Source organism: Pagrus pagrus, assembly GCF_965226575.1.
Source record: "Pagrus pagrus genome assembly, chromosome: 5".
In the NCBI taxonomy this organism is placed as follows: domain Eukaryota; kingdom Metazoa; phylum Chordata; class Actinopteri; order Spariformes; family Sparidae; genus Pagrus; species Pagrus pagrus.
The window spans coordinates 13157496-13170574 of record NC_140189.1 but is presented as its reverse complement, the minus strand read 5'-3'; the positions used below and the strand labels follow the sequence as shown (position 1 = coordinate 13170574).

Sequence of the window (13079 nt, the reverse complement as noted above, 5' to 3'; positions counted from 1 at the left end):
TTCAAACTCTTTCACAGTCAAAAACACAGTGAGGTCGGCAGATATGCACGAAAACCTGGACATTTTTCAACAAAAAAGCCCAAAACATTCACAACTTGAGAGGAACAAGTAACCAAGTACATACGTCATCGTTGACTGTTTAAGACTCATAAAAAGTTGTAACACAAACTTGGCGAGATTCTTTGCCAATGGCCAATGTTTGAATCAAAACTTGCATGAAGTGTTTCCTGAGGCTGCCAATGTCCTTATCTGATTTTTTGGCAATTTGGAAAAACTTCATACATGTTTCTATTGTGTCATGCTATCATATTAAGATGAAATGAATTATCTTCAGAACGTAACATTGTGAAGATATCCTTCCATTGCGTACTGCAGTCCTTGCTGTCAGCCTCTTGAAGCTATATTGTCTGACTCTCAGGGGCCAAATGGGACCCGTTATGTTTCTTACTGTCAAGCTGTTGTCAACTTTTTCTGCAATATTTATTTAGAAAGAGCAGGGATGACTTTACATGGCTGTCCAAAAGCTACAAGAAATACTAGTGAGCTTTAGCGATGTTAGGTATTTGATAGATATAGGGTTTTTATTAACTTTCATAGATCTAGCTTTCATCTTCTACTTCCAGTTTTTATTCTAAGCTAAGCTATTTACCCCGATTCCATTTATCTGAAATAAAATAATAGCAGTATCAATTGGCTCAATCTAAGAAAGAACTTTGACTACAGGTACTGTTAAAACCTATCCAAATTTGCAGAGACACAAAAAGCTGCAGTCGTATTACTGATGATATTGTTCATAGGACTTACTGTGGATGTATTTGGCTGCTGGAATAGCTGAGTTGCGACTATGAGTTCTCTTCTCGGGTTATTTTTCACTGAGAGCACTCTATGCCCCAGGGCCAAAACTGCATAGCTGAAATGACTCTGGAGTGCAAATTGTTTTGAAGAGAAGTTGCATTTCATTTCTTTTTAAATGTATTTATTCCTGTGTTATATTTTAAGTTCTCTATCTGGAGTTTCAAGTGCATGAACCCAAACGAATCAGTCTGATGGATGGGATTAAAGAGGGAGTCGATCGGAACAGGAAACCTTAGTTATGTTATATTGTTGTTATCTTTTATTTGTTGTTAGTTTTGTCTTTGCAGGGACGCAATTTCAAATTCAGTCAGCTCCCAGCAAACACACAAACGCGCTGTGACACAAAAAGCAGAGCGACAAAGGAAGAAGTCAACTTCAAAGAGCCAATTAAAGTGTATGATGTCTCTAACTGAGGAATTAATTGGTTCACTAGAGCCTCACGCCCATGCTGCGAATCTATGTACGGCTCAGAGGTAAAGCAGGATTAATACCCTGTGATCGACTGAAAGTTTCTTTTACTAAGTCAAAAGTGTTTCTTCTAATGAATACAGTGAGCATGAGAAGCCTACTGCCTCCAAACACCAGGGAGAACAGGATTAGGATTTTTGTTTAGTGCAAGTTTCAACTGTTCTTGCAAAGCAAATAATTGGATAACAGTGGGGGGTTGAGCAAAGAATATGGTGTTGTATGAAAGTGGAACTGAAAAAAAAGGAAAAAACGTCTGTGCTAATTGCACCCTGTTGTTTATGTCTTCTGTCACTTTTTATTTTTAACTTACACTGTACTGGGAATAAATACAATTCACATAGATCTATGTTTACACAATTATTATTTGCGTAGTGACATGCAGTTACAGTGACCTGTTGAATCTGCTTCTTTGGTCAGGAAGCTGTTCATTTATGGGGAACATTAAAACACCATTCAAGAAGTTCCCAACCCGGTCTCCATCCTGCTGTCTCTTTTTATCAAGAGTCGTCCAGTCACCACCAACGAAACCTCACGTTGCATGCAGAACTGTAAATAAATGTCAGTCCAACTTCCTCACAGATTTTTTCTTTTCTTTTTGTAATTCATGAATTCAGTAATTCAATATTTTATATGTTTTGGATGCATTTCAAGGCTTCAACTGTTGCCAACTTTGCTGTGTTAACAATGACAGGTTAGGCTACATAAGATTTGGCCTGTTGCACAATACGCGGCAATGTCTTTTTTCAGTTGTTGCCACTTAGAAGAGAGCGGCCGCCTACAGAACAAGCACTGCACTTAGCATCTTTATTCAGAGCAGCTCCGTGTTTTCTAGTTGAAAATCCCTGAACTTTTCAGAAAAACTCTTTAGTCATCACCGTCACTGTTTTTCAGGCAAACCAATCATACATTAGATTGTGCTGGACTGGGCATCCGTTACCGTGGCAACCAAGAAAACGAGGAGAAGCTTGTTCTGGCCTGTGTCTGTCTATCCTGAGCTTTGGTAGACAGAAACTATCATAACTGAGACAAACAGTCCATTTGTGGGAGCGAATTCTCTGTACACTAACTGTTACTGGGGAGTGTTGTGCTTTTGTCACCCTCCTCACTGTAAGCTTGTTGTGAACTGTGTAGTCAGCCCTCTGTTACCATAGCATTAGCTTAAGTTAATCAAAACCAACGTGCAGCATTTTTTTCTTCCAACACATAAGCACCCCCAAGCGCACTGTCAGTGCTTTTCTGACGTTAAAGACGTTATTTGGATATGAGTCTGGATCCTGTATGTTGATACTACCAAAGGATTTAGATGCGTATACTGTAGATTAAATGATAGCAGCCGCTATAATAGCTAATGCTAGTTCAAGTTAGTTTACTTATTGTCACTAAAAATATTGTATATTGTTCATGCAAAGGAAAGCTCAGCGTAAGTTCAATGAGGAAGACTAATGAGGAAGATTAACCCTCTAGGCGCCAAAGTCGCATTATTGCGACAGGCAACATTGCTGAATAAAACAGCCCATATCTTTAAATCTACTGCCTTGTGCTGTTACTGCTTGCTACCACTAGATGGCCACTAGATTCAGCTTCAATCCTGACGTCATTTGTGGGTGTGTTTCTATGCAAATTATCTGAGAAAAAAAAGTTTGAAACCTGACACCGGCTGTCAGAGCGGGAGCGCTGAGCGCTGAGCGGGAGAGTGGGAGAGGAGAGAGTAGCGGAGTAGAGGAAGGAGCGTGCTGGACAGAGAGAGACAGAGAGATTTTTGCAATAAAAAAACAAAATGCCCAGAGGATTATACAGTGCGGATCAGGTGCTTGCACAGATCTTTGCTGATCGCGATTCAGAAGGGGACGATCTGCCCTCTGATGACGATCGCTCGTCAGAGACGAGTGACTCTGACGATGCTGTAGCTGCACACACTGTCACACAAGCAGCACACACTGATCACGGCGAGAGTTTTCTCCGCCGCGGTCGTGGGAGAAATCGGGGAAGGAGAGGACGTGGGGGCGGCAGAGGGGGTCATCAAAATAGGGCTGCAATTGATGATGATGGCTGGGAGTATTTGAGAAGTGAGGAGGTGTTCCATAAATGGATCAGGGACTTTGATGAGCCTGTGGGGTATCGTGGAGACAAGGATCTCACAGATGCTAGTGCATGTGATTTCCTGTCTCTGTTTTTGGATGAGGATTTCTGGAACCTCATCACAAATGAAACCAATCGATATGCTCACCAGTACCTTGAAACACACCAACTTCAGCCAAACTCCAGATTTCATGACTGGTATGATGTCACCATCCCTGAGATGAAAGCCTTTATCTCACTTCATTTGTGCATGGGGCTTGTTGAAAAACCCGAGATTGAGGACTACTGGGCAGGATTTTGGCCAAGTTACACACCTGGCTTTGGCAAAGTGATGACAAGGAACAGATTTGAGATCATTCTTTCTTTCCTCCACTTTGCAAATAATGATGAGCAAGTTGAGAGGGGTCATCCAGGCTATGACAAATTATTCAAAGTGCGTCCAGTACTTGACATGGTCATCCCCCGTTTTTCAGCCATGTATGGTCCACTCAAGGAACTTTCCCTGGATGAAATGACCATCGCATTCAAGGGGAGGTCAACCTTGAAACTGTACAATCCCAAAAAACCAGATAAATATGGCTACAAGGCATTTGTACTGAGTGAAGCTAGCTCAGGCTATGTTTTACAGTGGTCCATGTACACAGGACACACAGCAGATGAGGATGATCATCATCTCGGTGCGACCCACTGTATTGTCCGTCAGCTGATGGCTCCATACATTGGAAAAGGGCATGAGGTGTATATGGATAGCTACTACACATCACCAGCCTTAGCTAACGAGTTAGCAGCTAACGGAACTGGACTGTGTGGGACAGTGAACTGCAACAGGCGAGGGATGCCACAGGGCCTGAAACCAGCTCAGTTGCCTACGAAAAGGGGAGATGAGCCTGTGTTCATGCGGCATGGCAAATTGCTGGCTTGTGCATGGCATGACACAAAGCGTCTCACCATGCTGACATCAGTTCATGGGAACACATGTGTTCAGAAACGCATCCGTTCAAAAGCAAATGCGACGGGTTTTCGTGACATCAAAAAACCAGAGTGCGTTGACAGTTACAACTCCTTTATGGGGGGAGTTGATACAGCTGATCAACGCATGAAAACGTACCTCTTTCCACACCGATCCAGGAAATGGTACAGCCGCATTATCAATGCGGTTCTTAGCATCAGTGTGGTCAATGCCCACATCATCTACAGTCGGTGTGGTCCTGGCCCACACAAACCACTGAAGGCCTTCATCCAGGACATTGTAACTTCTTTACTTGAGGGTTACTCCAAGAAAGAAGGCAAGAAGGGAGGAAGGCCTTCAGTGGAAGGGGGAGAAATGCCACAGCGGCTCACGGAACGTCACTGGCTCCGCAATGCTGATGATCGTCCAGATTGCGTAGTTTGCTCAGATCGCACCCGTCCTAAGGGGCGACGCCAGACACAGTTCAGGTGCAGTCAGTGTGGAGTAGGACTGTGTGCCGTGCCTTGCAACGAGAGATACCACACACTGAAAAACCCCAAACAATGCCATCTTGATAGATGTGTATAAGTTCAAGTCCCCCCCTTCCCCCCCCAAAAAATCTATAAAGACCAAAAAAAAACCAAAAAAACAAAAAACAAAAAAAAACTATAAAAACTACTAAAAGCTATAAAAATAGAATTTTACCTGGTGATATACAAATTAGATTAGGGAATTCACTCATATCAGATTCCTCTTCATTTACTCTGAGGATGAGAGGGTCAAAAAAATCTTTGAAAAAATGAAATGAAATGGAAAAAAAATCTACTGTGTAAATATGTTCAGAATTCCGTTTTACTGAATTTTACCTGGTGATATACCAATTAGATTAGTAAATTTACTCCAATCACACTCCTGTTCCTTTATTTTGAGGATGAGATGACAATATACATTTTTTTTTCTGTGTAAATATGTTCAAAAATCAGTTTTACTGAAAGTTACACAATCCAATATGGCTGCCACCTGGTGACGTCACAATATGCAAATTAGATGAGTAAATTTGCTCCCATCACAAACATTAGGTCATTATGAATATTTTTCTCATTTACACTATGGATTTATCTCTCACCACTTCCAAGCTACAGCCTTTTGAAATCTTAAAATCCAAACGGAATATTTTCCTAAATAAACTCTGGCGCCTAGAGGGTTAATGGTCATTCATTAACAGGTCTCTTACTCTCTTTCTCTCTCTCTCCCCACTCAGTAATCAGCAGACTATGGCTGTTTACTCCTTAAGTTAAACCAACCAGATTCTGCCATGATTAAATCCCCCAATCATGTCGTTGTCTTCAACTTTAAATCTGTTCTCCTCTCTGCTGTGGTCAGTTGTCGTTTCAGCGGAAATCATTGCTGTCATAGTTTGAGTTTGTGGTTTTGTAATTTCCCGTTTCCAGGTACATCCTCCTGTCTCACTTCCCATTTCCTCCCTCTGTCCGTGTTTACCTTCTTTAGGATCGTCTGCTCCTCCCTGATGTGTTTCACCTGTGTCCAATTATCCATATCTCCCTTGTTGAGTTTCCTGTCCAGTTCTGTTCTGTTCCTGTGTCTCCTGGTTTCATCACCCCGACATGTCTCTCAGTACTTCATGTACTTCGCTTTTTATTTGCACTTTGTTTTTAGTTGTACTTTGTTTTGTTTTTGTTTCTTGGATTTTTCTGGTTTTGTTTTCTGCCTCGGCCTGCCTTGTGTGGTTGCTTTATTTTTGGATTTGGATTTCACTGACTTTGGTAATAAGCTGTTATTAAAGCTCTCCTTTCTCTCTTTACCCGCCTGTCTGTGTCTTGCCTTTGGGTCCCATTCTGTGCTACGTGACAATGCGACCCTCCTCCACCCCATTCACCTCCAGTTCATCATCTCCATCAGAACCCCTCCACCAGCATCTAGGCTCCATTGGGGGGAGGGTCCTATACTAGAATGGACTTCACAATGGGGCCTTATCGCCAAAGATGTTTCTCATCTGATGTCCACATTGCAATAAATATCTATTCATTTACAAACAAAGTCTCGCCTGATGAAATGATAAGGCTATAGAATCACGTCATGTATACCTGCGTGCAATCACATCTCCTAGCAACATCGCGCGTCTTTAAGAGCAGGCTGTAGCTCCTTTCCATTGCAAACACCTGGCAACATTACACCTATACATAGTACGTATGTAATTCACACACACAGTGCCGATGCCACTTTTTATAACAGATGACAGGTGAGTCATTCCTCTTCAGTCCAGGCTGTGACTGTTGCTGTCGCTCGTTCAATTTCCTTCTTACTCACTTATTGTCTCATTGCAGAGCAGTGTGATCGTGTCATAGCAGGAAAAGGCACAAGTGTTACTAATGACTTTAACATTGACTCCAGCAAGTCATGACAGTGTGACAGTGAGCCAAGACCCTAAATGGAATACAGCCATCATTCTTTGGTTATTTAGACCGGTGCTTTTCCCAATATGTTACATTAACATGTATTTCACTCATTACCATGACACCTGCTATACACACTATAAAAGCATTACAAGCATTCCTATTCCACATTTTGATTACTGAGTTGATGTTTCCCGTCTTATTTTCCATTGCCTTTTTCAATTTCATCGTTACAATTTATGCTGTCTGTTTGAGCATTACCATGTTTTCATTCACTGGCGTACATTTTCAAATAATCATTTTACATTTTAAATTTACCTTTTTAATTTCCCCTTTCTTTTGTGTTTAATGACAACCTTATTATTCCTCAAAGTGAAATAACAAAATAATCTTTTAATTGTATCTCTTTGAATTTTCAATTCAGTTTAATTATGACCCAATATATCTTCCAGAGGATGCTCTGAGCATTCTGAAACAACCATTTCTGACTGAATTTAATGAACATACTCATATTCATAGCTAAACAATCAGCAGACTAATGGGTACGTTTCAATCATTAACAGGTTTGTAAAGATTACTCTGAAAAAATGAGAGATGAACTACGGGCTCACAGCAGCAGTCTATGCATTGCTGTGCCTGTATGAATGTGATGCACTCTCGCTAGCTGTTTGGAAACCCACACTTGTGTCAACGAGCGTTGTACCCATCGACTTGAGGGAAGTTTACATCGACCCTAGTGAAGTTTAAACAGACTTTTTAGTGCATTGTCATCAGAGCAGGTCTCTGTCTGGCTGAAAGAGCTGGTCTGCCCCTTGCACAGCGCACTGGGCAACTTTTGCTCATGGAACGCCGTTCCCCCCGTGTCCCCCGCCATTTCCAACACTGCTGACAGTAGGCGACTGCATTTGTTTGGACACCAATCCATCCCACCCTCCCACCTTATGCAAACTTTTTCACTTTTTGTACCAAGTCGCCTGACTTCCTCCTCCTTCCTCCTAAATTTTTGAGACTAGAAGCGGTAACTGAACTTGAACTGCAAAAGCTTGCTAACTTGCTAAGTTTTTTTATAATATGGATATTTTTTGTTTCCAAAAATTAGAAAAACAAAACAAAATGAAATTAAATGAAAAAAAAAAGACTGCACTGAAACAGAAATATGTTAATTTATATGACTTTCACCCTATTGTTTTAGTTGTTGTTTTTTTACTGTTAACTGTTTACACAAAGGTATTTTTTCTTGGTTTCAGTCTTATTTTTGTTCAGAGCAAAGGTAATCAAATCTTTTTTCTCGAGAAGACTTTTAATCAAGGAAAATACACCAGAAAACAGACACAAGATGAAAGTGTAAAAAACTGCGGCAGTAGAAGACAGAGGAAGACGAAGATGAACACACAGCGACAAAGGCAGCCACACATCTGTTATCAGAGGTGCAGCTGGATGGCAGATTGAAGGCATAATAATACAGTTCAGCAGTTCTGACACCAGAGTGTCTCAATGACATCCATCCACCACGGGACACACACACACACACACACACCTAGAAAGTGCCTGTATCCCCCTCCTCCATTTGAAGGGACATGACAGTGGTGTTCTCTGGATGAGTGGGCAGCGTGTGGATGTGACAGTTCACACTTCTCTCCAACCAGCCGCAGCAAACACATGACACAGCACAGCGGAGGGCCGGCTGTAGACACCCACAGCCCCATGTTAGTTATTGAGAAGCCCGCTGTAGAGGCTTTGCAGTTGCATCACAGTGTCTTAGCAACCACAGCCAGTCATGGAGTTTCATTAGAGTATAATGGCTGATGGGAGCAAATAAGCAGGGCAAGGACAAAGGAGATGTATGAAATGTTCTTAATAAAGGTGAATAATCTGATATGGTTACTTTGTTTATAGTATTAGGTTCCTATGACGCAGGTAATTAGGTTTGTCCTGTCACAGTTCCTTCTACGATGTTCTAGAAACTGTGAAAAGGATGATGGAGATCGAGGCGACAAGGCTGCCACTGTTCCAGTCTGCATTTCAGCTTTAGTAGGTGTGAAAACAACTGGATATTTTTAAGGATACCAGGGGACAATTTCCAACCGAGTTTGTGGCAACAAAACCCGGTGTTTTTAGCAAGACCTCCGGACATCTTCAGATGAGTTTCTGGTAACAAAATGGGATGTTTTAAACGTGACCTTTAGGCATTGCAGCCAAGTTTGTGGCGACAAAACCGGATGTTTTTAACATGACCTTTTGGGAACTCCCGCCATGTTTATGACAACCAAAACAGGTTATTTTCATAATATGATGTTTCCCTAACCCTGACTCCAAGTGTTTTGTGCACCTAAACCTAACCAGCGCCTAAGTACAGTGTAAGTGTTAGTTAGTGTTAGTATGACAAGCCAAAAACTGAAAATCTAACCTAAACAAACATAAAGCTGCAACATTAAGAAATGTAGTTTTAACTTATCTGTAGTTTTGTAGAAATGTACTTCACCAACATTTATTCTGGAAATTGGGTTGCTAACCCTAACCCTAACCCTGATTTCGAGTCTAGATGTGAATTTATTGTTGTAGTCTTTGCAGTTACAGTTAAGTGCAAAAAATATGTATAAGGTGTGTCAGTTATGAGTGCAGAGTGTGGCTGAGGGACGAAAAACGTTAAAAAATCAAACCACTTCAGTAAACTGAGGCCCAACAGGTGAAAGCTGTTAACGGATGTCCTTTTCTCCTTTGATTGGTTTGGCTTCCAGCTGAGCAGCCCGCACCTTTCATTGTCTGTTTCTGAAAGTGCAGCCGTGGAAGAAAAGAAGAGTGGCAGAGAGGGGCACACCTCCATTAAAGGGGAAGACTTTTAAGAGACAGCCCATGACAACAGCAGCACCCTCGAAAACCAGAGTCGCTAACGCTGAGGCTGATGGCTCAAATCACATCAGATCCATAGTGTAGTAGAACGGGGGGAGAAAGTGTGGGCTAGCCCTTTTCTTTGACAGGAAGAAGGGTTAGGATTAGGACAAAACACACATGATTTTCATTGGAAAAGCAATCAAAATATGATATGATAAAATAGGAATTAAAATTCAAATGTAAGATCAGGGAGGGGTGACTGAAAACCATCCTCTTAATGGGAGGACTGTTAAGATAGTATAGGCAAGAGCACCTGTTCTACAAGAAATGTAGTCGATAAGTGTCCCTGCAGATTGGCTCGTGTAGGAACAGAGCCTTGAGAACTCACAGAACAATATACAATTCATCAAAGGATCCAAATGTTAGACACCAAGCAGGTAGGATGAAAATGGACTGACCTGATTTTCTCTTGGTCAGCGCAACAGGCAGGATGAGTTGACAGGGCTTGTGTAAGATACCCATAACAGTCTTAGTTTGACAAGACCACCAGATTGCTTTCTTTAAAACTGAAAAAAGTCTTGTGTTTCTAGTTAAATTAAGATCTTATTGATTAAGAAAAAGGTCTCACTCTGTAGGAACCATTTCTGCAATGTTGTCAGACACTTACAATAACAACCTCGGTCGGAGTTGCCCCAAAGGATTATGTTAATTGCAGCCGGGCTGCCGGCTGAGGCGATCTACTGGACTGACTCCAATCACCACTCACTTTTCCCTGCTTTGCCCTTTGCCCTTTGCCCTTTGCTTAAATATTCCAGAACCTGGCTTGTGGACGGATTATCTTGACAAAGGAGAAGTGCACGCTAACATTGGTTTTTATAACAAATTTGAACTCAAAATTTGAGAGACACAAGCCTTTTGTGTGCCCAGATATAGTCTTAGATCTTTTACTTCAGCTCATGAGAAATGGGAGCAAAAACAAAAGTGTTGGACTGCCAGACACTGTAGTCTGTAACTGATTATCAATACTATTTCCTTTTTGTTTTACAGAACATGCAACTCACAGTGATTTATAACAATGAGGCCAGTGGAGGAATTAAACTCCCTTCCGCAGAGATTTGACAAATCTACATTCTGACACAGGCGATATTATCCTCATCTTTGCATCAGTGTTAGTACGCTCTGTAATCCTTTTCCTTGTCTATCATCTTCCTCCCTGCTGGATCTGTTTGAAATTTTCTCCCACCGTTCGCTTTGGCTCTGTGGCTTATTCAAAAACTCGCTGCCAATTATCGGAGATACCATCAGTAAAATAACACGGGAGTTATTTGCTTTGTAGAAAATGAGCAGTGGAAATTCTCACTGATGTGTGATGAGTTGGGATTCATGAGGATAACTATTTGTGACTGGCAGGGCAACGATGGCAGGGCAGGGAATAGCATGACTCAGGGTTTAAATACAGTATTATGGCTGACATAAACACAGAGAGAAGGATGGTCAGAGGAGGAGTTTGAGATGATGGTGAGTGATGGGGCAAAGTCGAGGGTGAAGCAGCAGGAAATTAGTAAAGATGAGAAATAAGGGAAACTCACGGAGTAAGGGGTGGAATAGAAAAAGATTATTGGAATGAGAGGAAAGATAATGGGTACGTGTAAGAAGAGAAGAGGTGGATATAAAAGTTTAAATTGGTTTCTGTAACATTTCTGTAACACATCGCAATTGACAAGGAAAAAGCACTATTCCTCCAAACCCTCAATCATACAACAGCCAATCCAGAAGCCGCTGCTTCTCCTTGAAAGTGAATAATTGGCTGCCAATTCCAAAGATACACTTACACCAGACATTCTAGTCTCAGGTGGACCTAAAGTCTATTTGTATGTGCGACCCACCTATACCTCAATGTGCAGTCATTTATTATTGTCTAGAAATCATGTATGATTGACTGTTTACATCGCTGGGCTCATTCATCATGACATGATTTGGTGGGAAGGAAGAGCTGCGATCCTGTCAGTGGTCATTCATGTGACTGGGTTTGACGGGTGCAATCATTTTAATATCCTGGATCTTCGAGCACTCAAAGGTAATGAAGAAAATGAGCACTGAGAACAAATTCTTATAAATTACAAAGAAATCATTACATTTACTGTGAAGTACTGGCACTTTCATACAGCGCAGTAACTGATTTTATTTACTCAAATAATGAAAGCACATGTTTATAGACAATAATGAATAAAACACATTCAAACTCCCAAATCTTCAAATAAAGCTGCGTGGTCAGTGGCCTTAAAGATATAATATGTAGGAATTCTGCATTAAAATGTCTAAACAAGACTCGATCTTTGTTGTATATTTTGTTGAGTTCTGCGCGTACATTATCCCAAATGTTTTCAACAATGTTAAATCCCAGAAATCCACAATCTAACTCAAGGTAACGGTGCGTTTCATTTGGTTGCCTGTTGCTACTTGTGGGGTAGAGAGTCAGCAAATGAGACTAAACTTAACATAAATAAAACTCTAAAACTCTAAAACTTAAACCTTATCTGTGAACATTTGTGCCTGAGTCACATCAGATAGATTTTCATCAGCAGTGGTGATTATTTAATGTTTTATTCACAACAAGTCGAGCAATCATTTATTGATTTCGTTTATTCATTTATTTCGCCCCAAACAGCAAGATTACTGGACATTAGCTGCAAGCTTGCTTGCTAGAGAGACTCTAGTTCTCTTTTCTCTCCGCCCTCTCCTCTCTGCAAGTACAATTCCCCTCAAGTGCCAGTCGACAGACAGCATTACAGTACATAAACACCTAAGAAAGGAGGTCACCTCCACAGATTACTGCCACAGTCAGGCTGGTAAACAGGACTGAAGATAAATCCACTTTTTATTCCCAAATGTATAATTAAAAAAAATCTCAGAGCTCTACTGCCATCAGTAATCGGCTCTAGATTAGAGCATAATCCACTATGACTTCGTCTATATTATCCAGATCTTACTTTGGGTTAAAATAACTTTGTTCAATCTCGTAACTTAAGTAACATCATGTAACGTAAGTGACGAAAATATGTCACTCATGTTATGTAAACTACATCATTTACGTACATTAATACAAGTTATGCAACATAACATAAACAAATCACTTGACTCTTGATCACAAATGGGATGCAAACTATTGCCTCATACTACTGCACTAGAAGGCTTCAAGCTAGAAGGGTACCTACTGTATAGCGTCAAACTTGGGTACTTGGCCACACAATCACATCTCTATTTTTTGGTTGAACTGGACATAAACATATCAAACCAGTAGTCAAAGGTCGCAAGTATACATGACTTTGTTTTCCAGGTTGGAAACTGCTGCTTTTGACAAACTATAAACATCAACTGTTCCACTGAAAACTGTTGATACTGAGGTCTGTCACTTATCCAGACAAAGTGCGGAAAGACAGTTTGTTGCTATTTTCTTTGAATCCAGTTTTCTATTGCTCAGA

General features: G+C 41.0%; 1 protein-coding gene across 1 annotated transcript; it reads left to right on the top strand.

Moving 5' to 3' along the window:
* Nucleotides 1–3100: 3100 nt before the first annotated feature.
* Nucleotides 3101–4939, top strand: LOC311256912 (piggyBac transposable element-derived protein 4-like; the record flags this gene model as incomplete). Its single annotated transcript, XM_084352326.1, has 1 exon — nt 3101–4939. The coding sequence occupies one exon, from the start codon at nt 3101–3103 to the stop codon at nt 4937–4939; it is 1839 nt and encodes a 612-aa protein (XP_084208452.1).
* Nucleotides 4940–13079: the final 8140 nt, after the last annotated feature.